The sequence below is a fragment of the Plectropomus leopardus genome, chromosome 5 (genome assembly GCF_026936395.1).
Source record: "Plectropomus leopardus strain MGB_pleo_1.0 chromosome 5, ASM2693639v1, whole genome shotgun sequence".
NCBI lineage: Eukaryota > Metazoa > Chordata > Actinopteri > Perciformes > Serranidae > Plectropomus > Plectropomus leopardus.
Window position 1 is genome coordinate 12,438,843 of NC_142180.1, and position 26,823 is coordinate 12,465,665.

At 39.6% G+C, this 26,823-nt stretch overlaps 1 protein-coding gene across 3 annotated transcripts in view; it reads left to right on the forward strand.

The window, feature by feature from the left end:
- lrp8 (low density lipoprotein receptor-related protein 8, apolipoprotein e receptor) overlaps positions 1 to 26,823 on the forward strand; it is a 215,359-nt gene that overhangs the window by 86,996 nt on the left and 101,540 nt on the right. For all 3 annotated transcript variants that reach the window (XM_088077527.1, XM_088077528.1, XM_088077529.1), the window contains exon 3: positions 17,913 to 18,035. In XM_088077527.1, coding sequence (XP_087933653.1) covers positions 17,913 to 18,035 — 123 coding nt within the window. The remainder of the gene's footprint in view (positions 1 to 17,912; positions 18,036 to 26,823) is intronic.

The following is a 26,823-nucleotide window of genomic DNA, read 5'->3' on the forward strand; positions in this document are numbered from 1 at the left end:
AATGCTTGCCATATACAGTATATTAGGACAGTTTTATCGTCATTTATTTGCTTTTCATTGTTCAACTTTATGATGTCAAACCTAGCCTGATATTAACAACAGTCCTTAAATAAAGATGCCTTAAAATAAGCAGGCATAGATGTGACTGTTCAGTTTGTGTGGTAGCATGCTTTTCTGGGATTATTTGCTCGGTGGAGTCTCCTGTTTCACCAAGCTGGTGATTGACAGAATACAGAGATGAATGTGATGCTCAAACGGATATGAAGCAGAATCTGGAAGGAAGGCTTCATGTTTACGTTGACAGTTAATATCGCACAACAGAAGTTTTCTTTTAATGTTGTGCAAAAACCAACAGAAGCAAGTTGCCTTGAAAGAGACTTCTAGCCTTGCTGACTTTGTGCTTAACACCTCCAGGAACAAAGAAATGGAAAAAGGTTATCAAAACAATCATTATCACTTTGAAAGAAAGTTATTATCCTTGAAGTCCGTTTGAGGCATTAACATTTGTGAGCCATCTTAGAAAACTGTTACTTTTTGTTATTTACTCTCCATTTTCTTGAATTGAACTCAACTGTGCTCAGTGGAAGTGGTGATCTTGTGTTCTTTATCAGTTCTTCTCTCTTAAAGTTCCCATATGATGCACTTTTCAGGTTCATACTTGTATTTTGGGTGTCTACTAGACCATGTAACATGCTTTTAATGTTCAAAAAACCCTTATTTTTCCGCATACTGTCTGTACTGCTGGAACACTTGTATTCGCTTTCTGTTTGAAACACTCCGTTTTAGCACCTGTCTGAAGTACCCTCCTGAAAAAAGCCCAGTCTGCTCTGATTGATCCACATTTCGGTGTCATTGCAACCTGGAAATAACTGTAACGTTACTGTAGTGGAAATTCCTACCTTCATATAGTATAGCTGTGACATCACAAAATTGACTGACAGCTCGTTTAGAGGCACAGTTTCTGAATACGGGCTGTGTGCATTTTGCTGTAGACTGAGAGCTTTGATATCATCAAAGTATTTATATCACATGTATACCTGCTTTATAAAAAAAAAAGACTTGAATGTCTAACTTTTTACAATATTGCACCTTTAAGTAAGACTCAGAAGTCATGAACATATTCCTTATTGTTTAATTGTCATTGTCACATAGGAGAGGTTCTATGAGAGAAATGAATTCAAGTCTGTTTTTCACAGACATTTTTTATCTTTTAGCAACATACAGACCCACACAAAACCCAATCCTTGTCATGTGTCCTGAAACTTGTCTTCTATTACCATTTTCAACACATATCTATAGACACAAACTCAAATATTTATCTGTCACTATTCTATTACAGCCTCAATTCAGATGTTTTTGTCACATTGAGGCTTTTCCCAGTGGGAGTTTCTTATTTACTCTGATCTCAGGCAATAATCCTTTCATCAAGTAGGTGTTTTTTAAATTTATTTTTCTAATCAGCGATCACCAACAAAGCAGACAAAGGAAGGGACAACTGGCTGTTTGCCAAAGGGAAAAGGGGGCGGGAAAATGCGAGTGAAGGTGGGAGCGAGCGAGGGAGGCAGGAGGGGAAGGGTGGAGAAGAGGAGCGGATAAGGAACGTAGAACGAATGAGCGTGGCAGGAAAGACAAAAGGCGAAAGGCTGTGTACAGCGTTTTGTTTTGCTGAGAGCGCAGCAGAACACGGAGGGAGGCGGGGTCAGTGTGTCACAAAAAATAATCACATTCCGCCATCGGCTCTGGAGGCTCTATGCAATGCAAAGCAGCAGGTTGGGTTTTTTTTGTTTGTGTCTTTGTCACCAAATATTAGCTATATTCTCTTCTACCTTCTTTTAAACGGAAAGACAAATAAGTATGCGGAATCTGTACACCACTGTACAAGTAAATGCACACAGACGCACACATGCTCCAACTCCTGGTGACCTTTGTGAGGCTCTTTGTTGTTTCCCGAGCAGCAGCCATTTGTAATTGAAATGAATTCTTTTTGCTTGTCAGCAGCCGGATAAATTTGTCCTTCTCTTTTGTCTGCAGATGCTCAGGCTTTGTTGGAATCCCAACCGCACCCCTCTTCCTCTCTCCCCCTCTTCCCCAACCACTCCCTCTGGCGGGTGCTGATTTTTGATAATAAGCCCAGTAGTAATTTGTCATGTGGACCGACCAGCAGCACGCTGCATGTGTGCGGTTGGGGACTTGAATGGCGATGGTGGAAGCGCAGGGCCGCGGGAGGAGAATTACAAGGCTCACAGCGAGCGGCGATTCATGCAGCCAGCGGGAACGTTGTTTGCTAGTGAAAGGCTTTTTCTTTATGTTTTTTTGGAGGGAGCTGCTGAAATCTCGCATGTTCCTGCTTGTCAGTCAGTCAGTCACTCGCTAGTAATTACAGAACGGTGTTTATAAATTTTTATTTTGCCTCTTGTGTGCGGCTGCCACAAGCATAGTAATTTGGGTTTGGAACGTGTCATTGCCACAGGTTCGTAATTGAAAATTAAATTGCCGTAATCATCAAGGTTATTAATCATTTAGCAATTTTGTTTTGATAAAGAGAAGCTGATAAACGGATTAACCATTTTAAGATGTATGTTTACATTGTTATCCGGAAGCACACATCTGTGGGTTTGAGGCTGGATTCAGTATCTACCACTTCTTCATGCATGTTCAGGATAGACATGCACACACAGAACACACATTATTGTGTGTGTGTGTGTGTGTGTGTGTGTGTGTGTGTGTGTGTGTGTGTGTGTGTGTGTGTGTGTGTGTGTGTGTGTGTATGCAGGCTAACCACAAAGGGTCGGACTAACTGAGGTTTTATATAGTACTGTATATCCCCTCCCCCAATGCATCACACAGGTTTTATGGCCCCAATGGGACATTTATGTGATGTGTGTATGTGTGTGTGGGTCTGTGTGTGTGTACACCACACAAGGAGGCTCCTGACCTCTGGAGGCAGACTGGAAGCTGGCCTTGTTAATACTCTGCAAAAAAGGCATTTTTCTCTTCCCATTGTGTTGAGGGTGTGTTTGCTTTTTTAAACCAACATAAACACAACATCTTCACACAAATAGCATCATGAGTAAGAAACCTAAACAATATGAAGCAATGAAAGGGAAAAGGAACTGTTTATGTACGGTATTGTCAGAACTCCCAGAGCCATAGCATTATAACATGATTTAGCTGCTGAATCTGCTCTCCAATACAAATAAAACATTTATGATTAAACAGTATCCATTCAACAAAACAGACCCCTCAAAATCAACGAAACAGTGTCCAGCTACTTCATAATTTCCCATGATGACATCAGTCAAACTGCACTGACAGCACCCCAGTGAATAAAGAGTCATATAGGTTTTACATGTGTGGGGACTGGGGAGGAGTGGGCTTAAAGATTGATAGCTGATATCATTAAAACGATGACCCTGTCCAGGAAAGTGAGCGTCTGATGAGATTGGAGTGTCGGGTGGGACATGGGGGAGGGGGTGAAGTGTGTGTCTGTCTGTGTGTGCATGTGCAAGTATTTCTGTGAGTAACATGGGCTGGTATCAGTGTCTGAGCGTTTAATAAATCAATGCAGGTCAAGTCTGAGAGCCGGATGTCACCCAGATGGCCTGCTGTTAGCGGGATTTGTTGTGTGTGTGTGCGTGTGCGGGTGTGTGAGGGAGAGACAGTACATGAGCAGTGAGGTTTCTCTGCGCATATGTCACTTCTAATGAGAGGTACTGAAGCAGAAGGATATGACCTCATAGAGTCTCATGAGATCTTTGAAAAGAATACCGTCACATACCCATTAAAATGCCCACAAACCTTTTGTAATGTCTTTTATTTTGTAAAGCCAGACACTGTCGTTACAGTTCTTTAAACATATCTTTAAATACCAAACTGCATTCACATGCTATTTAGCATTATTTAAATCAATGTGATACTACAGTGGAAACCAATCAGGCAGCGTTCACATGGAATCAAAAAGTAAAAATATTAACTTTGTATAGCAATGCCGTATACTGTCACCGTTGCTAATATCGTCTGCCAGCCTCACCTGTTTTTTTCCATTAACATGATATCTGTTTTACCGTCTGCTGTCTCGATGATTCTGTGTGTATGAATTATAGTAGTGGTAATGACTGTCAAAGTCAAACTGATCACCTTAAGTGGGTGAACATAACAACAGATTTTTCTTATACTTCTTTATTTCTAATACAAATTACCATCTAATCGACATGTGTATATTTTTTACATGAATATAAAGTAATGACATTGTCACCTTCTTTATTTACTGAATTTTACTGGCCGTCTCAAAATACAGCACCTGTGTCATTATGTGGGCATGATGCAGCTGAGCATTTGTTTTCTTGCTCCATGACTAGCAGCCATTATCTTCAAGGACACTTTGTTTTTTATTTAGAGAAAATCAAATTCTTTTCCCAGTGATTTCAGTGTGCACGCAGCACCAGCCTCAGGTAGGCAGCTGGAAGCAGATGGGTTACCGCAAGGCAAAGTATCATGGGATTAAAGTTAAAAAAAATAGAAAGAAGTGATTGCCATAGTTTTAAGTTGTTTTTCCTGCATCGTTATGTATTGAAAGACCCCAAATGAACACTGAAAGCAGACTATTTGAAAAGAAAATTATTTAAACTGCAGACACTGTCCCAAACTTTTTGATCCATCTTGTTGATCACTTTAAACGTTACCACTGAGTGGCTTCCACTGTAAAAAATAAAGATCTGAATACAAGAAAATGCAACAGAATATTAAATTATCTTTAATCTTTTCGTCTCATAGAAAACGTTTTTCTAATTTATCTGTGTTTATCTTATAGTGCCAAGTAGTCATTTCTCTAAATTGCTTCTTGCTGTGTTGATACTGTTCTCTTCCTTAACGTTTGATCAAACAGTACGTTCGCTCCCGTCACATAGTGTGCTTTGGATTTTCTGTTGATGAAGCAGTACTGAAAAATCTTTGTACAAGTGTATTTTTTTTTGGGGGGGGGGGGGTCATATTGAACACTGCATGTAATGTCGACAAGTGTAAAATATTCCATGAATTGGCTACATTGACAGGAAGTATGATGATGTTGAATAGTAGAAGCTGACAGTCATTTATATGGAAATATGTATTACTTTTACATTCATCCTATTCCAAACACCATAGCACAGACTCACTTTTTTTAAGTTCTGATTTTCTTATGATAGACTGAATCAGATGAATGTGACCTGGTCTGCGGTGCTGCTCATTGTCACCATCATTTGAAGGACTGATAGGCTTGTTGGTGTAAAAACAAAAACAGGCCTGGCCCTGTTGGTTTCACCCTCGCAGTGTGCTTCCACAGTGGCCCCTTTTGTGCTGCTACTTAATTAGCAGTCTCTGAAGCTAACACAGCGTGGCGTACAAAGCGACTGCTCTCTGATCTCTCTGACGAGATATCCACTCACCCTCAGAACAACAAACACACTCACGTTTGTCTCAAGAGCGGGCTAAGAGCCTTGCGGGCACACAACGTCCGAAAGAAGGTTAGAGGGAAAGAAGACAGAAAGAAAAGAAATGCTAGTATTATTTATTACATTTTAGGAGGAATTTCTGAAGTATGTGTGATGACAGTGGGCTGTAATTATAGCAGCTGTATGAGTTTCAATTATTGGAATGATTGCCTTTGTTGCTCATGTGTTTGATTGATAAACAGAAGAATTAACGTAGGGCGGGTTGGCGGGACACAGGGTTGGTAAATGGAAAGAAAAGAAAGAGAAGAGATAAAGAGATAGATTATGTGTATGGAGAGCCCTAACATAAAAGGAGAATTAAAAAAAAGACTGATACTTTTCATCTCCTGACAAGCAATTTCTTCCCATTATGTCTGATTTATTTCTGATTCTGTCTTTGATCATCACTGTGGCTCTGTATCTTTATTCCTTTCTCTTCTCCTTCTTTTTTTTTTCTTCTCCTATTGTCATGCTTGTTCCCCTCCACTTCTAAGCTGCTTTGCGGAGCTGTAATGCCCCGCTTATGTAAGGGGGAACGAGGATCGGGGACCCGGGACGTGACAGGATTTGGGAGGTCTTAGGCTTTTGCGTGTGGCTGGTGCAAATGCCGTCGTTCTGGGAGTTAAAATCCACGGATCTGGGAACAACACAGAGCCAAGAAGACAATGGTTTAACATGCTTAGAGTGATTTTTCCCTTCAACCTGCCAAACTAATGAGGAAACTGCATAAGTTGCCAAGTCATTGGTAAATGACAGAAGGGCCTTTTTTGCAGGGCAAACTAAAAATCTGTCTTTAAATCAAAGTCTTAGCTCCGTCTTTGATCAACTGACCAGGCTGGTTTGAAAATGATGCACCCCAGACTCTTGGGATATGTATGTCAGACAGGTAATAGAGGAAGAAAATGTCCACTTGGACAAACAAGAATTAAGCTGTCATTTTAGAGCTCTAATATTTGGTAAAGGTGTCAAGCAAACATGGTTGACTCAGAGGGCATGCCTAATTATTCTCAGCAGTGTGATCAAAGAGAGAGCAGGTTGCAGGATGAACAGGGTGTTTCACTGTGCTGATCTGCAGCATGCAGGCTGTGTATTTATTCGGGCTATTCAAAAATGCTGTTTTCTCAGCAACTTAAAAGTTAATTGTAAAGTAATTCAAAATGTATAGCTTTATTCTGCACCACACTCTCTCTCTCTTCAGCTCCTATTAACGTTAATCCCCCATCACAGAAAAGGCTCTTCACATTTCTCTGACAGCTTGAAAGACAGAGAGAGTGGTGCAGTCTGTTTTCTTGAAAAGAGTAAACAGAGGTATAAACAGATTCATGAGCACACACTCTTATAGATACACACAGGAGGGAGATTTACCTTGGGGAAGTAGTTGTTTAAAAGTTGAAGCTGACAAGCGCTACTTCTTCGAAGCCTTTTCAGTTGCCTTGATATTATTTATTCCAGGCCCTTCAGAATTCCTCTTCATATAGCTGCTGTGTGATGCGTTCGCCACATTCTGCATTGTTTCATTGGTTCTTTATTTGTGAACGTAATTTAAGCTAATTATTTTGCTAAAGCAGGACAACACCTGCTTGCAAAACATTTCTGTAGGGGGTTGGAAAATGAAGGAGTTCACAGTTGATAGACTACTTAATAAGACACAGAGAGAAATGGTTAACACTAAGATTACCAAAAAAAGGACAAATATCGCTCTGTACACCAGTGTTTTCTTGGTATTTATAGAGCATTGCCAAACATACTATCATATTTTTTAGTATATAATTACATCATATAAGTTAAGATGAGGCATAGTGTAGCTGCACAGCACAGTAAACAGTCATAACATACAGTTATTTATAGTACAACATCAAGGCTTTATACTGTACATAGTAAGAATATGTATAAAGTCTAAACAGTTTGAACAGGCGACAATATGGCTTCAAGGTTTTCAATGCTATAACAAGAGGTAACAGTAGTGTTGAAAAAAATGGTAATAGCCAGCAAAAAAACCAATATGAAGTAATGTAAAAGAAACACTATGACACTTTCAGTATACAAAGTATATAGCACACAGTATCTTAAGTATTCTTAGTAAAATTGTCATTCAGTTTACTACTAACTATTCATAATCAGTATGGACAAAACCAGCATCCTGGAACAATTTATTGTCTCTTTGCACTCCCTTCTCTGATTTCACCACAACATGTTTCATTCACCACAACAAATTTGAAGATGTGAGTTTTTTGGCTTACTTTCTAGCCTTTCTGAAGGTCCCAGTGAATATAAATATGAGTTAAGGATCTCAGTTTTCCAAAGTTTGCCTCCATCTCTTTCATCTCCATCACATAGAACTTCAGGTGATCCCTCCTTTACCACATGATGCAACCATCACCCAGGTCTCTGTACTCCAACTCCTGCCAAACTCTGGTAACCCCCCATTCCTGCTTCAATCGTGTTTTTGTCTCAAAAATCTGGAGACGGCATCTTGCCCTACAGGCTCAACTCTTCAGTGTCCAGAGAGGGAGATCATGAAATGGTAACAAGCTTCTTTGAACTGGTAGGTGGTATTTGATGTGCTGTGAGGAGCATAATATATAGTGTATTTGATCTAGCCAGCTGTCTGGATTGCTGGTCCATGAGTTCTCTTCACACGCCTGCCTTTGTAGTTTGTGCATCTGACTCTCACAATCATATACAAAAATGTATGAGACCATGTGCGTTCAAATGCAGGTGCATAGGCACTACCTTAGATTTTTGGATTACACTTTATACCCAAGTTAATGTTACACTTACAGTATTCATTCATTCCTCTCTGATGGTATGGAACATAAATGCTTAAAGGTCCAGTGTGTAAGATTTAGGGGGATTTAGAGGCATCTAGTGGTGAGGAATGACAATTGCAGTCACCTGAAACCTAAAGTTTTCATTGTTTAGGAGGTTTTTACCAGGATCTGTATAATCTGCAGAGGTCTCTTCCTCTCCACAAGAAATGGACGTGGTGATTTAAAGTAGTAAAATACTGAAAAAAGCAGTATCATAAAAAATCTGTAATTCCCAACACTGGTTGCAGAGTAGCTGCTAACTGTGATGAGAAATATAGCAGTGCAACATGGCAACCTCTGTGGACAGGGACCAGCTCCCTCTGTGGGTAACTGCTCTTTGTAAGGGAAAACAATTGCAACAGTTCTTATTTTAAAGTGAATATACACCAAGGAAACACACTGATTATATTGTATTCCATTCAAGTCAATATTCTGCCCTACACCCTGGGCCTTTATTGCCCATTGTAGTCACAGATTTAGGTTACAATTTTGCTAGTTTGGCTTTGAAAAGTTAATGGAACTTTGCTTTGGCAGTTAAGAATGTTGAGTTGGCTGACACTTGAGTTGGCCTTTTATTTCCAATCTTTCAATGGGCGGATCAAGTGTTGATTATTTCTTTGTTTTTCCTCTTTGTGAGTGGACCACTGTAGTTGGTATTCAAGCTACTTGAATGAAAAAGTCAGAAAGTTCAAACGCATTACGGATGGACAAAGTGCTACACCCATTCCATCCCTGCTGTCTGTCACTTTGCAATTATTGGGCCATCTTTTTGGTAGCACTGTGCTCCTGTTGTATTCTGGACCTTTTTCCACGATATCTCTCTGTCTTCAACTGATTATCGGGAAACTGGACAGGCCTTTAATCACCTCAAAAGACCAATATTATACTTGTCTACCTTACTCCATCCTTCCCTCTGTCTCTCGCTCACACATCCTCAGACACACATACAATTCATGGAGTATTCTCCACTCCCTCACAGTGGTGGTTCGACCTCCACTCGCTGATTAACTGCCTCTTTCCCTCCACTGACACATTGCGTTCTTTAGCTCTTTAGCCGATCACAACAATGTGGAGGACCATCTATTTCCTCTCCTCTTTCTCCCACGCTTTGTCTTTCTCCATTCTCTCTAGCTCTATTTTCTTTCAGTCTCTCATTTTTCTCCCTTTGCTCGCTTGTACTTGCTCTTTCTAGAGTCCTCCTTAGATTTGTTTACAGTACGAGACTGCTATTCTCTGCTGTTTGTCTTCAATATATGGTGTCTCTGAGACGGATGTGTGTGTGCACTACATCTGGCTGTGCAAAGCATAAAGTCACAATGTCCTTATTAAGTCTTGAAAATACAGTTAGATTCCACTTGTCAAAAAACGAGTTATTAATTAAAACCGTTTAAACTTTTAGTGAGTTTCATGAATTCCTTAGAATAATATGGGAAGTAAATACAGGTCTTCACAATGAGCTAGAAAAGCCTGAGGCAGAACAATTTTGATTTTCATATCAACAGCTCACTAAAACAATCTTTATTTAGCATTAACCAGGCTTTTCATCTTTACTCTACAGAAGCGACAGCAGAGATTATTTCAACCCTCACTGATGAAGGTCTTTGTCTATTTCTGTCACTTGCATTAGGTTGGTTTAGCTCTACAGATGGACTTTATTTTTATGCATGAATAGCTCAAAAGACTTGGAATAGACTCTTAAGTAACGCAATACCTGAGCGGTGTGACATGTTTACCACAGTGTTGTCTGTGGTTTTTTGTCATGTACACAAAACAGACTGGGTCAGTTTCGGCTTTTCTCCAGTTTTCTCACAAGTAATGTGGTGAATTCCTGCTGGATTATATTTTAAACCAAATTTCTCTAGCTTGTTCAATTTACGAGCCCTGGTCAGGAAAAATCATAGTTTTTGGTTTATGGTAGAAGTAGGATAAGAGTTGGTTTTCCAGGGTTTGGGTTAGAATAAAATATGTAGCAAATACAAAAAGTCATATTTTATTGATGAGTATTTGTTACTAAATTCAAGAACAGTTTGATAAAGTTAGAATTCAAAGGTGGTAGAATGTCTATCAAGTCAAAGACATGGAAAATGGTAAATAAAAAAAAAATTAATTGTTAGTCAGTACCTTTAAGGTATATGCGCCTGGGCGGTTTCTCACAACTGTCCCTGGCATGGAGCTCACACTCCTGCAGCAACAGCTATCCGTACAGTTTGTGGTGTTTTAAAGTCAACTGTGGTGTATTTGAAGGAGTTGGTAGTTGAGTGTGCCGATAACTTTTGAAATTATGTTTATACTGCACACCATTCCATTCACATGATGGGTATTGAATGAAGTACTCTATTGATATCAGTATTTCTTGAAGGGTACTATTATCAGTACTGGTGTTGTATTTTTTTTAACAATACCCAGCCCCAATATTAAGTCAAATGTATGTAAATTTTACAATAAGGAGATTGTCTGCAGGTTCTTCCTGGTTCATAATGGAGATGTTTACTGAAGATGATTCTCTGTACCACCAGTCCCTTGCACATATACTGTACAGAGGCACACTCCACACAAACTGCTGGTGTCTGTTGTTATAGGTAATGTCTTTACTGTTAGTCTGGGAACACATCCAATCGCTATCGTTGGGCAATAAACACTGACTGTAAAAGCATTTCAGTAGTCAATCTGCTTGGGTACAGTAAGACAGAAATTCTCCTTGTATTGTATCAGAATTTACTAGACTATCATAATAAAAAGCGAACAGAGAACCGTCCTAAAATGAACTTGAAAAAAGCTTTTGTTATTTTTACAGTATCTGCATCTCAATAAACAATCTGCTTTTACCGATTCAAAGGTCGGCCAGCAAAGCTTTGTTCTCTTGCACTTGGAACTTAAGCAGATTAAAAGGTGTCAGTGTCTCTGACTGAAGGCTGGTAAATAATCTCACTACCGCAGCGGTTGTTTCAGACCTGTGTTATTGGAGCAAATCAACATTTCAGGGACTGCAGTCAACAAATCCTAATTAGAGGCGACAATGTTCCCTTAGCTATTACTGTGCTGTTGGATGTTTTATTTCCATTTCTCTTTCACTCTGTGCGTGTTTGCGTGTGTGTAATGAGGTGTGTAAATTGAATGACTTGAAGAAGGACGCTGACCTTCACCTGTTCCCAGGTCAAACAATAGCATCCCAAATCATGTTGTCAGGAGTGTGTGGTAAAGAATCCTAAGAGGTGGCCAGCATGTGTGTGTATTGTGCGGGAGGGATTGAGGTCATATGAACTTGATTGGGTCAGCATACTCATTGATCATGGGGGTCTGCAGAGCGTGACATTAGTTGAATGTCAGTGGAAGATTAACACACACTGTCTATAGCAAAGGTGGACAGTAGTTGAACCTCTTAAGTGGACTCTAAACATTCCCACGTGGTCACCTGCATGCACTTGGCCAAATGAAGCCGACGTGACAACACATAAAAACTCTCGGTGGACTGAAATCTACCTAATCTTCAACAAGTTGAATGGTGGATTAAGGGTGAGAAAACTCAGCATGTTATTTCTAGATTAACTAAATCAGCCACAATGCAGAGTGCACTGTTGGCATTGTGTGTCCCCTAAAGCGTTTTTTACAGGGCTCAACATTAGCGCTTACCCGTGGAGAGCAAACTCTGTGTTTTAACTCTGGGGTCCACAATTTCATAAAAAAACATAATGTTACTACCCTTTAAAGAGGTTTACTTTCTGTAACCCAAAAGCTGACGTAAGCCGTCATGCAGCTCCAAAAAGGGCTCTGGTTTGATTTGATCTCTCTCAGAAGCACTATAATGCAACCTTTAATTGCAGTTTGTTTGTTTTTTTGAAGACTTTGCAAAATAAGTCCATAATCACAAATCTGACACTCAATGTCAAAATTGACATTGTATTGAGAATTTAATAAATTAGAGTAAAGGAAATTTTTCAATATGAAACACAGCGCTCGTCACCGTCACTTTTTACCTAGCCATCCATTCATAGTGGAGTAGGGGCAGGACATAACCACAAACACCAAACATCACAATCATGTAAAAGTGCTGGGAAAAAATGTTTTGGTGGAAACGGACAGTATGAAAACAACATCAGCGATTGTCTGACCAATGAGATTTGGTTGGACAAGAGCATGTTGCCCAACCAATCGACCAGAAGGTGTCAGCCTTAATAATTAGAACACCTATGGTACATTTTTATACTAAGATTGTTCAAAATCAGTACTGTATATTATTAGCACAGCTTTGGCGAAGGAGGGTGGGTGATATGCTTCCATGACGCCGCTGTCCCGATATCAGCGGTAACCACCATATAAGCACAGTGCAGGAATGATATATAAAAAATGAAAAAACTGACGTGGCAACTCAAAAGTGCACAAAGTTAGTCATGACTCAAGAATGTGAATAAAATCACCTTGTGAGCAAGCTAGAGCGCTTCTGGTCCATCTGCTATTTCACATAAATATTAATCACTTTTCTCCATTGGGGATAGAGGACTAAAAAAACAAAATGCTTCAAATCTAGGAGCAGGGGTGGTTGGTAGGTAAGGGTGTGCGTGCATGTGTGCACAGTATATGTGGCAATGTGTGTGTATGGTTTCCTTGTGTTTGTCTTCTGCACATTCATTCACACACCTCATAAGGCAGGTTTAGGCTGTTCCATATGGATGACACTCGTATATGACAGGTCGCAATGCATCAGAATGTAAATGTAAGCGGCTGCTTGTGTGTGCATCAGCAACTCTTGAGAGGCATGGGAAAATCTTTGTATGTGCAGATTTTTTCCACATTTTCTATAACGTGAGTGTGCGAATGTTCACATATTTTCTAATTTCTGGTCTCTATATGCATTTGGCCACCATTAGGAGTAGATCTGTGTCGTGGGATGTGTGAACTTTTAAATGTATTGTTCATCTCTTTCTTTTGGTGGTGTTGTTGCTTTTTTTCATCCCTGGTGTCAGTTTCCGTGCCTGTGGCAGCTGAAAAATGACTTTTATTTGCATGCTTATTTCATTACATCAAAGCTTTCTTTCCAAAATCCACTGTATACCCATTTGTGGGAAAATTTCCTTGCAATGAATGACTCACTATTCATTCAGTGTTGGAAACTCCAAACGACTGCACTCTCATAAATGTAATTCTCAGTTTCAAGATAGATGATAATAGCTTTCCATAATGTGCTTTTTAGAAATATTACCATTTTTTTTCTTATAGTGGGGATGTCATTTTCAAAGTAAAGTCTTCATACTGAACATCCCCGTTCTGTAATTGTGAATCTTTATTCAACAGATGATTAAAAATGTCCACTTATCATGAGATGTTCAACAAAACCTGTCCTGCACTTGCCCTAGATTGCTCAAATGGCTGCTCCCATTGTTATGTCTCTTTCTTATCTTTGCTACTGTTGAATAAATGTGCAAGTAACGTCATTCAACCGGAGGTTAATTAAAAGAATATTTTCTTTGCCCACTGAGGAAGAGTTGTTGCAATGCCTTTGGCCCCCAGAATAAGACGGGGCCAAGGTGAATCGTGTTATTTTCCCTTTTGTCCTCCAGATAAGAAAAATGCGAGTTACAGAGAGGGCTGAAATTGATAGGCTTACGGTTTGCTGGCTTCTGCATTTTAATTAATCCTCTTGAGTGTGACATGTTGTAAGCCAGTATGTCACCTGCACCATTTTGCATCCCCAACTGAATTAAACAAGCTGCTTCTGGACAGGATTTGGATAGGAGATATGATATGAGGGCGAAGGAAAACTGTTATTTGTGGGTGTCTGATATCAGCTTTGTTGTGATCTCCAGTGTGCATTGTGTATTTGACTGCCCAGTGCATGCTCTGTGTGTGGCTACAGCTGGCTCTGTTATCGGGCTGAGATTGAGGGAATGATGAGAGAAGCAGGGAAGATGGACGGGAAGAGATGGGATTTATGCTAACATGCTGGTCGGAAGGAAAAGGATTTATTCAGTCCTGTGTGAAGACAGATGTCATTACACGAGACCTCACCTCAATGGCCTCTTCCCCTTTTGCCTTTGGTTTCTGTACCCATATTCCCTACACCTCCTTTTTCTCTTTACCTTTGTCTTTGGCTCTGACTTCTCCCCAGGGACATGCTTTTCATTTATTCTAGGCCTACACCTTCTTCAATTACATCCCTCTCATGTCTTTAAGCCCCCCTTTTTCTTTTCTTTTTTTTTTACCCTTAAAATCAATACTCTGCACTGGTGAATATGTGCTTGTCTTGATCTTTTCTTCAGTCAGCCATACATTGTCATCCATATCAATGCATTTAGATGTACATATAGAAAGCACTGGTCCCCACAGCTGAGATGCTGTCAGTCCCTCTCGCATGTACTTCATTATTATGGCTCCCACTTGTGCCATCAGTCATAACACTGCCTTTTACCTCCCACCATAGGACATCCAAGGCTACACACATAAACAACAAGCTAATAAGCTGGCTAGCTCTTCTCTTGCTAAGTGGAATGGGACTGTATATAACACAGCGCCAGGGTTGGACTGATTCCTTGTGTAGTGCAGCAGTTTAAATCAGTGCGCTAATGCCGTCCTGCTAAATTCTTGGCAAAGCAAAAGGGATTTTAGATTTTTGTTTTACTTCCTCTAACTTTGAGAGCATGTCGTTGTTGTAAAGCGACATTTTTACATCTCAGCACCAACGACAGCCGTGGCTAGAGGTGTTAAGTTTTCAGGTTGTCCGTCCATGCCATGCTCGTGAATGTAGTCTCTCAGGAAAAAGCCTTTAGGGAATTTCTTTAAAATTAGGACAAATGTCCACTTGGACTCGACATTGGACTGGTAAGACTTTGGTGGTCAAAGTTCAAAGGTCAAGGTCACTGTGACCTCGTCCGTCTCATTCTTGTAAACGTGATATCCTCAGAAGACCTTGAGGGGACGTCTTCATATTGGCACAAATGTTAACTTGGACTCAAGGATGAAGTATTTTAGTGGTCATAAGTCAAAGGCCAGTGACGTCTTCAATCAGAAACTGGTGATCAGAAGTCAAGATCACTGTGACATCAAAACATGTTTTTGGCCATAACTCAAGAATTCAAACACTAATCATGACAAATTTTCCCAAAAATCTCTGAAAGGATAAACTGATAGAATTATATTTCCAAAAGATCAACTTCACTGTGACATCATAATGTTCTGCAAAAACACAATTGGCTATTATTCAAAATAAAAACTATGGAACAAGCGGGGAGACATTTGGTCAGAATTGGTGACACCAATCTTGGGTGTCCACCTTGAAATTTTGCTGGTTTTTGAGATCTCCTGTGCTGTCAGGGGGAAGATGATGCATTCGTGTTTTCACAGACATGGATGTAAACTACAAGTGCAACTTGACTGGTTTGTAGAGGCTTACAGCCACTAGGCGGCAATTCTAGTTTAGCTGTTGCACTTCAGACCAAACCTCAACACAGTAACAAAGAGATTTTGCAAATTTTCAGACAAATTGTTCTGAGTAAAAGTGCAATAGTGTATATGTACTAGCAGAGTGGATGTTGTGTTCTCTTCACTTATCAAGGGAATAATTGCTGTTATCACTGTTCATGCAAACTGATGGGGACTTCATTGCCTCTCTCTTGGTTTCATGTTAGTTTGTTTTTCTCTCATCTTAGAAATCAATCTTACACGGAAGCTGCGCATGCTGTCATCACAGGTGATTAGAGGATAGGGAGCTTTAGTTGGAAAAAATATGATTTAATTAGCTGTTGCTCCATACAGTATCATCGCCTATACATTTCACTGATTTAGCCCTACGCTCTGCCAACCAACATTTTCAGCTGGATTAAACTAAGGGTCGGTGAGGTGGTTTAACACCAGGCTCATGTGATAGAAAATGGAACAGTAGCAGTCACAGTTGCTCTTTTTCACACATGCACACACACTTTCTTGCCATTTGTCAGACCTCTTCTTTGTACAGTATATTTCATCACGGCGAGGCAAGGCATCGCTAACACGGCAAGGGAGTGCTTTCTCTTGTTCAGTGGCTCTCGCTGTCAAGGAGAGGGATTTTTTTTGCCTCTGCCCGTGACAGACTCAAGTGCTTCAATTTTCCCCATGCTTGGAGAAAACGACTGCACAAAATCTGTCCATAGGCTATCACGAAACCGCTACACAGAGCCAGACCCGGTTCTGCACAGACAGGGCTGGGCCTGAAGGTGGATCATGGGATGGTTAAGATGGAACAAAACCTCTGAACCAGACAGTTCAGGTAGACATCTGAAGGGTAGCTGCTCTGCTCACATATGACATACTCCATATACCCAAGGCACTCTTGCAAACTACTTGAGCTGTCAAAGCGGTACTGATTAGATTTGTCTAAAAACAAATTGCTCTGATAGAAAACTCTGCTCCTGCACCAGAGCATCCGCCTATAAGCTCTTTTACTGGATTTATTAGTCAGATAATACTTTCAATCTGTTCCAGGTTGTCAAATGTAATATTTTACAATGCCCAACTTTATGAAACTTAAATTCTTCATGAGTCATATTTGACAAGTAAATCTAACTACCTAAAATACTGAAATAATGTAACAAATTAGATCCTCATGAAAGTATTCAAATGATTTATTCCAAAATGTAGAACATCAGTATGGATTCAGCAGGAGACTGGAGGCTCTTTCATCCATGCTGGATCTTTGTATGCCCATCAAGTGAGCGACTCGATGTGGCTAAGAAACTTCCAAAGTCTCACCTGACTAATAGCCTTGATCCACTTATTCTACCTCAAAGAACAGACACTAACAAAGGCTAGCTAAACAAGCGCCTCTTGTTCACTCATGTCTCCTGTTTCAAGTTGCACACAATCACACTGATGGTTAAACTAAAATTGGTTTACAGTCCATGCTCAGGAATTATTCTTGACTTAAGTTAAATTTTAATTGCCTAGCCTTGTCGCCTTGTTAAGTGGATTACCGACTTTGTTTCCAAAGCACTTACTGCTTCAACCCTTATATACTTTTCAATTTTTATTCCTTCACAGTATGTCCGGGTCAATTTCTAACCCAGCCCAAGAATGTCATAACTAGTGTATCTACCAAATTTTGAACTGCAGATCTATTAAGAATCTATAAATAGCCTGACTGACAATAATAAATTGGGGATTAATTCTTAATTATCGATTCAGAGAGCAGGGAGAGTTTATTTTTGGGTTTGGTTCTGGTGGTTTATTGAGCAGCCTCATTGTACAAAAATGTGTAGCTCCTGCACAAAGTACAGGATATTTATTTATTTATTTATTTATTTTGCATTTTGGGTCTTTTTTTGGAAAGTCATTACATTTCAAGCTAAAAGAATGGCTTTTTTTTAAACTGCTGTAAAATGTCAAAACAAGTCAAATTTGGTCTGCTTAGTATGAAATATTTAAATTTTAACATTTTCATCATTTGTCAGTCATTGTGTCCAGTTTCTGTAGATGTTCTTGTGTCTAGTCGGACATAACTCTGTGAGCTCCCATTAAATATGTTATACAGTCCAGTGGTCAGAACTGGGAATGAGTTAATTCACTATTCAACTTTTATATGCAGTATATGACCAGTAGAGAGAAGCTTCAATTCTTAACAATTCTTTGAGCCATACAGTAATGCTGCATATTATCTTTGTCTCCACAGCAAAGAAAACGTGTGCAACCACAGACTTTGCCTGTTCAAATGGACAATGCGTCCCTGCAAGGTGGCGCTGTGACGGAGAACCGGAGTGTGCAGACGGTTCAGATGAGGCTGATGCAATCTGCAGTAAGTACCCGTGCAAACACAACCACAGACAAACGATGCCACAAAGGCAAACATGCAAACAGACAGTGGGGACAGCCATAGACACACGGTCAGGGAGGTCAGGACACGCACACACATTTAGTATGTCTCAAATGTGCTAGCAGCTACAAGTCTTAAGTGTGTGTGTTTGTAAGAGTACGTTTGTTCTTTCATGCATAATGAAATGAAAGTCTACAGAAATACACCAATTTTCCAAAACATATATGCACACCAGCATATGATGTAAGTGCTCTTGTCTCTTTTACAGTCATGCAATTTGTGTTAAAACTAGTAGACCTCCTTACACAGACACACAAACACACTGACACACACATGATTCCTCCGGCGTTACGCATCCCAAGGTTGCTCGGTCTCAGCGTGTCACATTTTGCTGCGCTCCAGCCGCTGTGCCAACCTTCTTTCTTGCACATTGCCTCAGAAAATCGCTTTCAGTTGCCTTTTTTTGTTGTTTGCTGCACCATCAGTTGAGGACATCCATGTGGTTTGATCACGGCCATGAAGGGCAGAAGAGTGGACAAGATGTCTGCCTCTTTCATTATTTCTTATGGAGCATGCATGAAAAAAAGTTTGAAATAACCCCCCCCAGAAAAGACTTTTCATAAATGACATGTTAAATTGTTCAAATATTAAGTGCACATTTAAAGCAATATTAATAGTTAGGATTAGGAGTAGTGTATGTGAGGGTCAGACCATTTGTCCAACACTGTAATATTCATAAACATTGGCATATTTAATTTTTTAAAAGTTTGTGTTTTCAGCAATCACCAATGGGATTATGAAAAATGGGCCAACGCCTGTAAACAGACCTCACCTGTTACACTCTTGTATAAAATGGGTTGGCAGGTGCTGAGGTCGCTCGCTGCCACAATTATGAAAAATGGAACACTGCCGACTGTGATTACTGAATTTTTTAATCCGCAGAGGTAACCCACTATTCACAGCTGGGGAACTGAGCCACAAAGGAGTGATGAGTGTGTGGTGAGGCAGAGAGAGCATTTGTGTGTTTGTATGTTGGGTTAAAGGATGAAAGTCAGAAAGTGAGTAATAATGAGACTGAAGTGTGAAGTGATAAGCAAAGGGCTGTTGCTGGAAGTTTAAAAGGCTGTGAAAGGTGTAAACACAGAGGATACATTATTATTATGACAAAAATGTGCTTTCAGGAGCTACAAAATAGCTCTGCAAGTGAACTTTTGAACTTTTTTTTATTTTAGTAACTGCTTTAGTTTCATGGTAAGACAGGGTCTACAGCAAAAAGTAGAAAAAAACTCAAAGAGAATGGAGGCTTGGAGTCTTCAGCGGCTTTGAAAAAGTTTGTCAATGATGGAATAAGAAAGAAACTTGAAAAATAACTCTAAAATGTGTACTGTATGCATAGTTGTGTTTCACATATGGGTTTAAGAGAGAAGAAGAGGTGTGGATGCTGATGGCTTTGAGCAAGGCTTGGGTGAGAGGAGATAAATTCATGATATTTGAAAAGACAGTGCCCCAAGTACTAAAACTGCTGAAACTAACTAACTACTATACTATTCAGTGAAGGTGATCCATTTTAAAGCTAACAAAACTGTCCTCCGCGGTCATTTTTCTCCTTTTTTTTATAAGTCGATTCCTTGTTCTGTTGCATTTTCAAAGCAGCTTTCTAGGACTAAGTGTTTGTGAAGGTCATGGTCAGACTGACAAAAACAAAACACATGTTTTTCATCCAGACAACTGTCTTGGCGGGGTACCATTGAAAAAAGAAATCTTACCGCAGCTACCTTGGTAATGCCAATGCCACGATAAGTTTGGCTGTCAACTTTCTGAGGGTAAAATCCCACCTCAAAGCAGAATCAAGAGCTTTGCAGTGTCTCGTCTGATGAGCCTTCAAACTTGGTTTGTGTTTCATCTTCTAATTAACACAAAACAGAATTCTGTTTGATATGGGTTACAATAGATTTAATTGGTATTTCACACTGACCAGATTGGTGGAGTTTGGAAGTCCTCTCATTAGGATTCAGTAGTTATATGGTGCTTTGTCAACATCATAACGAAGTTGTTGAACAGCAAACTTGACAAACTTGTCAGGCAAGAGGTGTAAGATCCAGAAATACCATAAAATTCACTGGCAATTTACAGGGATTTACATATTAAACTCCCACATAACCAGTGTTTCCTCCAAAGATAAGTCACAGGACAGAACTGTTGGAGGTCACTCTTCCCACTTCTGTCTTATCACAAAACCTTCCATATGGCTGTATCTACAGGCCAGCTCCTATTTGCAATTTTTATTAAGATGATTTTCAAAGAGGTGATCAAAGAGGCCTTTGAAGATTCTCAAAGTAATAAGTCTGATTGGGATAGGCCAAGGACGTGTGTGTGTGTGCGTGTGTGTGTGTGTGTGTGTGTGTGTGTGTGTGTGTGTGTGTGTGTGTGTGCGTGCGTGCGTGTGTGTGTGTGTGTGTGTGTGTGTGTGTGTGTGTGTGTGTGTGTGTGTGTGTGTACGGGCACATGCCTATGAAGGGTACGAGTGTGTTCCCACAACGCGTGAGTATGAAGCTAGAGTCAATGCTTGTGTTTAGTATTCATCACAAGGTGAATCTGTAAGTCATTTCATCAGATTAGTGGACTTGTGGTTAAGTCTCATTATGTCTAATCAAGGTCAGACTCTGTCCAACTTTCTCAGCCACATTGATCCTCACAGCTGTCTGTATGTTTGGATGCATGCAACAGAATGTGGGCATGCTTTTTAAAGGTGTATTTGCATTATGTGAGATATTTAAAATATTACTTGAGTTGAACAATATGGGGAAAGCAATTTTCTATTGAGGTATATATACAGTATTAAGAAACTTATACTGTCAGATTATTCAGTTGATTCGAGTCCTGAAATATGAAGTGTTATCAGAAAAAGTCATGCCATGAGCACATGTTAAAGTGACAAGTGGTGAAATAAAATGTCAGATGCCCTTCAGCGTCTCATGGCGACGGACGGGACACCCCTTTGCGTCTCTATGTGACACACAGCCTAAACACAATGTAACCTGGTTGAGGTTGTGAAACGCTCCTGGATATTTTCGGGAATGAAACTACCTGGTTAGGTTTGGAAAAAATACTGTTTTGGCATAAAATAAGTATGTAATGTAACAATAACATGACATTACTTAAATATATTACTTGAGTGATGGAAATGTGCAAAGTTTGAAAAACTTTTTTTTTTTTTAAAGATTATTTTTTGTGGCTTTTATTGCCTTTAATTGACAGGACAGTGTGAGTGTGAAAGGGGGAGAGAGAGAGGGGGAGACATGCAGTGGTCTTGGGCATACTTTCTACAAATCTCTTCCAAAAGATATTTCCTCCTTTGGTGTTTTGATGATGGCGATGAGAACACTGTGTAATATGTCAGCCCATTATCTCCCATGGGTGCAAACCATTCGATGACTCCTTGTTAAAGTCATACAGACACGTCTGTGTTTCTGCCCCTTAATGTGTCCTGACACCCTCTGAATCTCTCTCTACCAGAGTACCATCTTGTATCACATTCTTTTCTCCATGCTCTTAGTTATCCCTGCTGTTTGTCCTCCACTTTCTGATCTGAGTTCAGTTTAAGTAATGCCTTTGATTGAATTGATTTCCCTGGGAGGGAATCGATGGGCTGATCCCCAAGACTGCTGATTAACTATGGACCTCAGATGACGCCTCTGAAACCACACACACACACACACACACACACAGGCTCCTCAGGAGTTGTCTGTAATTACACATCTGAAAATGAATCTGGGCCTAGAGGGGATTCTGGAGAAAATACTCGATCAGGTGATGCATGTGTCTGCACACAATGTTCTTCACTGATCCTAAATGCAGACATCATCCCTCAGTAGGAGGTGCAGGAGCGTCATTCGTAGAGTCCCTGCATTTCTAAATAGAAGACAGTAATTTATTAAAATAAACAAGCCAATAACAAACAAGCAGCCCAACTATTTGGACTTGATTTGTCTTTCTTGATTTATCATTTTCCAAACTTTAAACAGGCTCAAGTTTAGTGAATTTTTCACTTCAATGAAAACACACTTAAAACTTGCAAACTTGGATAAGTTGGCAGTGTAAAGCCTTATTTTAGGACATGGACTTAATAAAAATTTAACACAGGAAACAAAATCAAGTTGTTTTTTTTCTTTTCTAAATGTTTCCATGCCAGCAATAGTTGTGGCCGGAGCCATAATATCTTTGAGTTGTCTGTCCATCCGTCTGTCTGTCCAATTCTTATGAATCTCCAGAATGCCTTGAGGGATTTTATTCAAATTTGGAACAAATTTCCACATGGACCCAAGGATGATCTGATTGGAATTTGTAAGTCAAAGTTAAAGGTCAGTGTGACCTTGTGTCTGTGTCATTCTAGTGAACGAGATACCTCAGGAACACGATAAGGGAATTTCCTCAAATTTGACACAAATGTCCATGTGGACTCAAGAATAAATTGATTAGAATTTGGTGGTCAGAGGTTAAAGACACTAAGCCCTCACAATTTTTTTTTTTAATCTTGATTTAAGAATTCATATGATAATCATTTAACAATCAATTTAACACAAATGACTAAAAGAATAAAATTGTGAAGTCATGTAATTTTATATCCCAGAGGTCAAAGACCAACTTCGCTTTCACATCATAATGTTCTGCAAAAACATGTTTTATTCCATACCATCATGCAACCCCAAAGCTCAGGAACAGAAGGGGAGACATTTAGTCAGATACTGAAATGGTGACACTAATCTCTGGTGCCCACCTTGAAACTTTGCTGATTGTATAGATCGTCTGTGCTGCCAGTGGGGAGATGTAAACTGTAACTGCAACTTGACTGGTTCGCAGAGGTACATAGCTACAAAGCGAAAATTCTTGTTTATTTTGGTGAGTTAAACTTGAGGCAGAGCACCAATTTTTACTTTCCAAAAGTAGAATAAAGAAAAAAGTCATTAAGCAAATAAATATTCATTCCAACTTCTGAAGCACTCTCATTGTTGTTTCGCACTCAATAGTTCCTTTTAAGGGTGCTTTTGTTACGAATCCGGGAAATCGTACCTGATAATGAATGCTGAAGAACACACAATTATGTGTTTCCAAAGAAATGACTCATCATTGAGTCATCTGTATAGTTTCACATAACTATTGAATTTACATAAATTGCTATGCTGTGGGGCGCCCATGTTCATAATCTGCGTGCCAGACATCAAAGGTCTGTTTTTCTGGGGTCTAGACATTACAAAGTCAGCATCCATTTACTCTGAGTGGCATCAGCAAGATCCTGCGGTTTGACAATCAGTGCTGATTAGTGGAGCTGTTTCCACTCTCAAGTGTTGTTTGAAATCCATCTCTATGTGTGCGCACTCTTTCGGCTCTGCTGCCACATATCTCCACTCCAGGGAAAAAAAGAGCCCTTCTTGCCACCCAAGTGTCTCTGTGTAGATAAAGGTTGTTGAATTGCAACAAGTCACTCAGCCACATATTGGACCAACATGTGACACTCTCTTTACAATCCCCCCCTCGCCAGTCCAAGTGATGCTTCAAAATTTTGGATTTAGTGAGAAAACTACTCAATAGCACTTAAGCTGTGGTTTTTTGGAGGATGTTTTATATTCATAACATAAAAGTCTTGTGCCGTCAACGTAAGAAATCTAATCATAACAAGTCTACTCGGGCATATTTCATACTCAGAGGCATGTTGACAAAAGCTGTGCTGAGAAGCCTCCAAACTCATTGTGAAACATAATGGGAGGGAAAAAAGACAAACATTAATAAGAAATTTTGATAACTTAGAATAGAATAGAATTCACGTAATCTCAAGTCACACATGGTAGAGCATTTTGAGATAAAACTGAGAAAACAACAGTCTTACTATCCCCTTTGGGTCCTCTATTATAATGTGAAAGCGGTTAGATTTTCATTTATTCCAAAGAATGAGAGGCAATTTTGTTCTTTGATGTGAGGATCAGTATTTATTTCCTTGATGTTTAAATTGGACTGTGCCACAAACTAAACTCTATTCTTGCAGGGCCCTAAAACTCAGCACCTACACTCAAAAAAAAGTTCTTGTATTGGTATAAGATGGAATCAAATGAATCAGGTAATGTAAAGAAGAAGGTAGTATTACACCATAGTCAATGTTGATGTGTTTAGGTGTTTTTAATGATTGCCTGATTAGATCTTTTTACCAACACTGCAGGGCATTAAAACTGCCACGATTTCAAACTTTGCTACTTAATTCCACTTCATCTGATGAAACCCATTCATCTAAAGACACAAACTGTCAGAGCAGAGCCTCTCATCACAGCAGGACTCCTCTCCCACTTTGTGTAGCCTTGATTTATAGAGCTCATATCAAATCATTACTCACTTCTTCAATTTCTTTCTCATGTGGTAATTGAAGTACTACGGAGGAGAAAACTGTAGCGAAAATATTGAAAGTGAACAACTGCTACTAGCCTTATACAGCTTAGTAAAGCAAGCAAAGCTAGTCCATTAAGCAATATAAGCCATCGTTCATGGCCCCCTGGCCTAGAATATTTTTTTCTTTTTAAACAAACAAGAGACAATAACAAGATAAAAATTGGACTTCCCAAACAAAAATGGGCAACATGTTGTGCTATATTTGTCAAGAAATAGTGACAAAACAATACTATTAAAAAAACATTTAGGTAGACAAAGTAAGTAATTAACTGTACCCTGCACAATAAGCACTCCCAAGATCCTGCAGTTATTAAAAACATTTATGGGTTAGGAAGTAATAGACAAATTACTGTGTTTACTGCAGTCTGTTTAAACATAGTGATACTGCCAATGGGTCTCACTTTAGTCTTTACACATTATTTGTGCTTAAACTAATATTTACAATGCACAAGTTGGTTCAGGGCCATGTGAATGTGTGCCAGTGAGGGAGACATCCAAACCCAATCCTGCCCAGGGCCTCTAAAAAGTAGGGACGGACATGACAGCAGGTATTGCAGCTTTATTCTTGGGCCCTCTGAGTGTTTATATAGGGAGGAGGAAGTCTGTTCAATCATGATTGCAGGAAGTTGCTGACAATGATTGCTCTTTGTCTTCATGCTGTAACTCAACACTCTCTGAACTGCTTGCTCTTGTAATGCCTGTTATTCATGTTTTAGTATGCTTTAATACCTGTTGTGATATTCAGTTTGGTTGTAAAACTACTAAGTTTTAGCCATGTTATCAGCTTGACTCTACTAATAGCAATTTCAGTACTTAGGTTCAGACTGAAATATTTTAGAAGCTAATTCTTGGATGGATTTCCATCAAATTTAGGTCCCTGGAGAATGATGCCTATTGACTTTGATGACCCTACAGTTAGCGCTTACATGCTAAACCGAAGTGCTGTCAGAGACCATACTATTTTAAACATATTAGCATTGCTATTGTGAGAAAAAAAACATACTAATTTTAGCATTAAGCACTTAAGCATGGTTGTTAAATTTATTTTCATGAATACCTTTTTTGTGACCAATTTTTAAGCATGAAAGTGTTTTTTGTTGGTGGTGAGCAGCTTGTTTTGTCAAATGGTTAAGTTAATTCTATATAATGTAGATTATTGCATTTATATGAAAAAGTAATGAATTTGCAATTTTATCACATTGGTCAGTTTTATTAAAAAGAAACCCAATGTTTAAGTATAGACTGTAAAAAAAATGGATGAAGCAACCATGACATCGTCCAGTGGTTCATGGACTGCCACTAGCCTGTCACTCAAAGTGGCCAGCACTAAATTATGTACAACTTTAAGCCTTAATAAAATGTAAACGTGTGAGTTATATGAAAATTCGGCCCCTGTACAATTGTCATGGATGGGGAATTAACCATAGGGAGAAAAACTTTTTTTTTGTACCAGGTTTTTAACATGTTTATTTGTGCTGTAATGTTGGGCATTTTAACATGGGTGTCAAAGAGTATATATTCTGTGTTAGAGGCAGCCTCAAATGGCCATAAGAGGCACTGCAGTTTTTGGCACTTCCATGTTGGCTTCATTTGTCAGCCCTGGAGGTTGCTCCTTGTGTTCAATTATTCAGCACTGGCCCAAGGTATCAGTGTAACATGATGACTGTGAAGCCAGCTGTCCTTTGGTGTCAACTAAAGTTGAAACTTAAACTTTTATCCCCCTATCTCTTTGTCTTTGTGTCCCTGCTGTCATCAGTTCCACCTGCTCCTGTGTACCGAGGTGGCTTTTATCCTTGTCTATGTGTGCTGAGACAATAGACAGGTCAGCGGATTATAGCATGGAGTCAGGAGGTTGTGCTAGTTAATTATTTTGGAATATGAAGGGGAAGGATCCGGTGAGTTGCATTGTCGGATCGCTTCAATTTCATGCTTGAGGCAGCGGCAGCGCCAGACGTAATTTCCCTGGTGGCCCCTCCCTCTCTCTGTCTGTCTCTCTGTCTGTCTGTCTCTCTTTACCTGTGGCTCATATTCAATCAAATAGAAAGTCAGTGACCCTGCCATCAAAAGAGGCACATGCAGTTATACAAACACATTCAAACAGATGCAAAGAAACACTCAGAAAAAGGACACACACTCTTATATAAGTTGTATAAGTTGTGTGTGTGTGTGTGTGTGTGTGTGTGTGACTGAGCATTCTGAGTTCACTCTGATCTTCTACTTCATTTCAGAGTCGTCTAATTTGTCTCTAGTCTCTTGCAGCATGTTCTTTTAATGGAAAGCTCTGTTGCTCAGAGCTGAATTTCACTCACTGGCCACGATTCACACACCAGCTCCA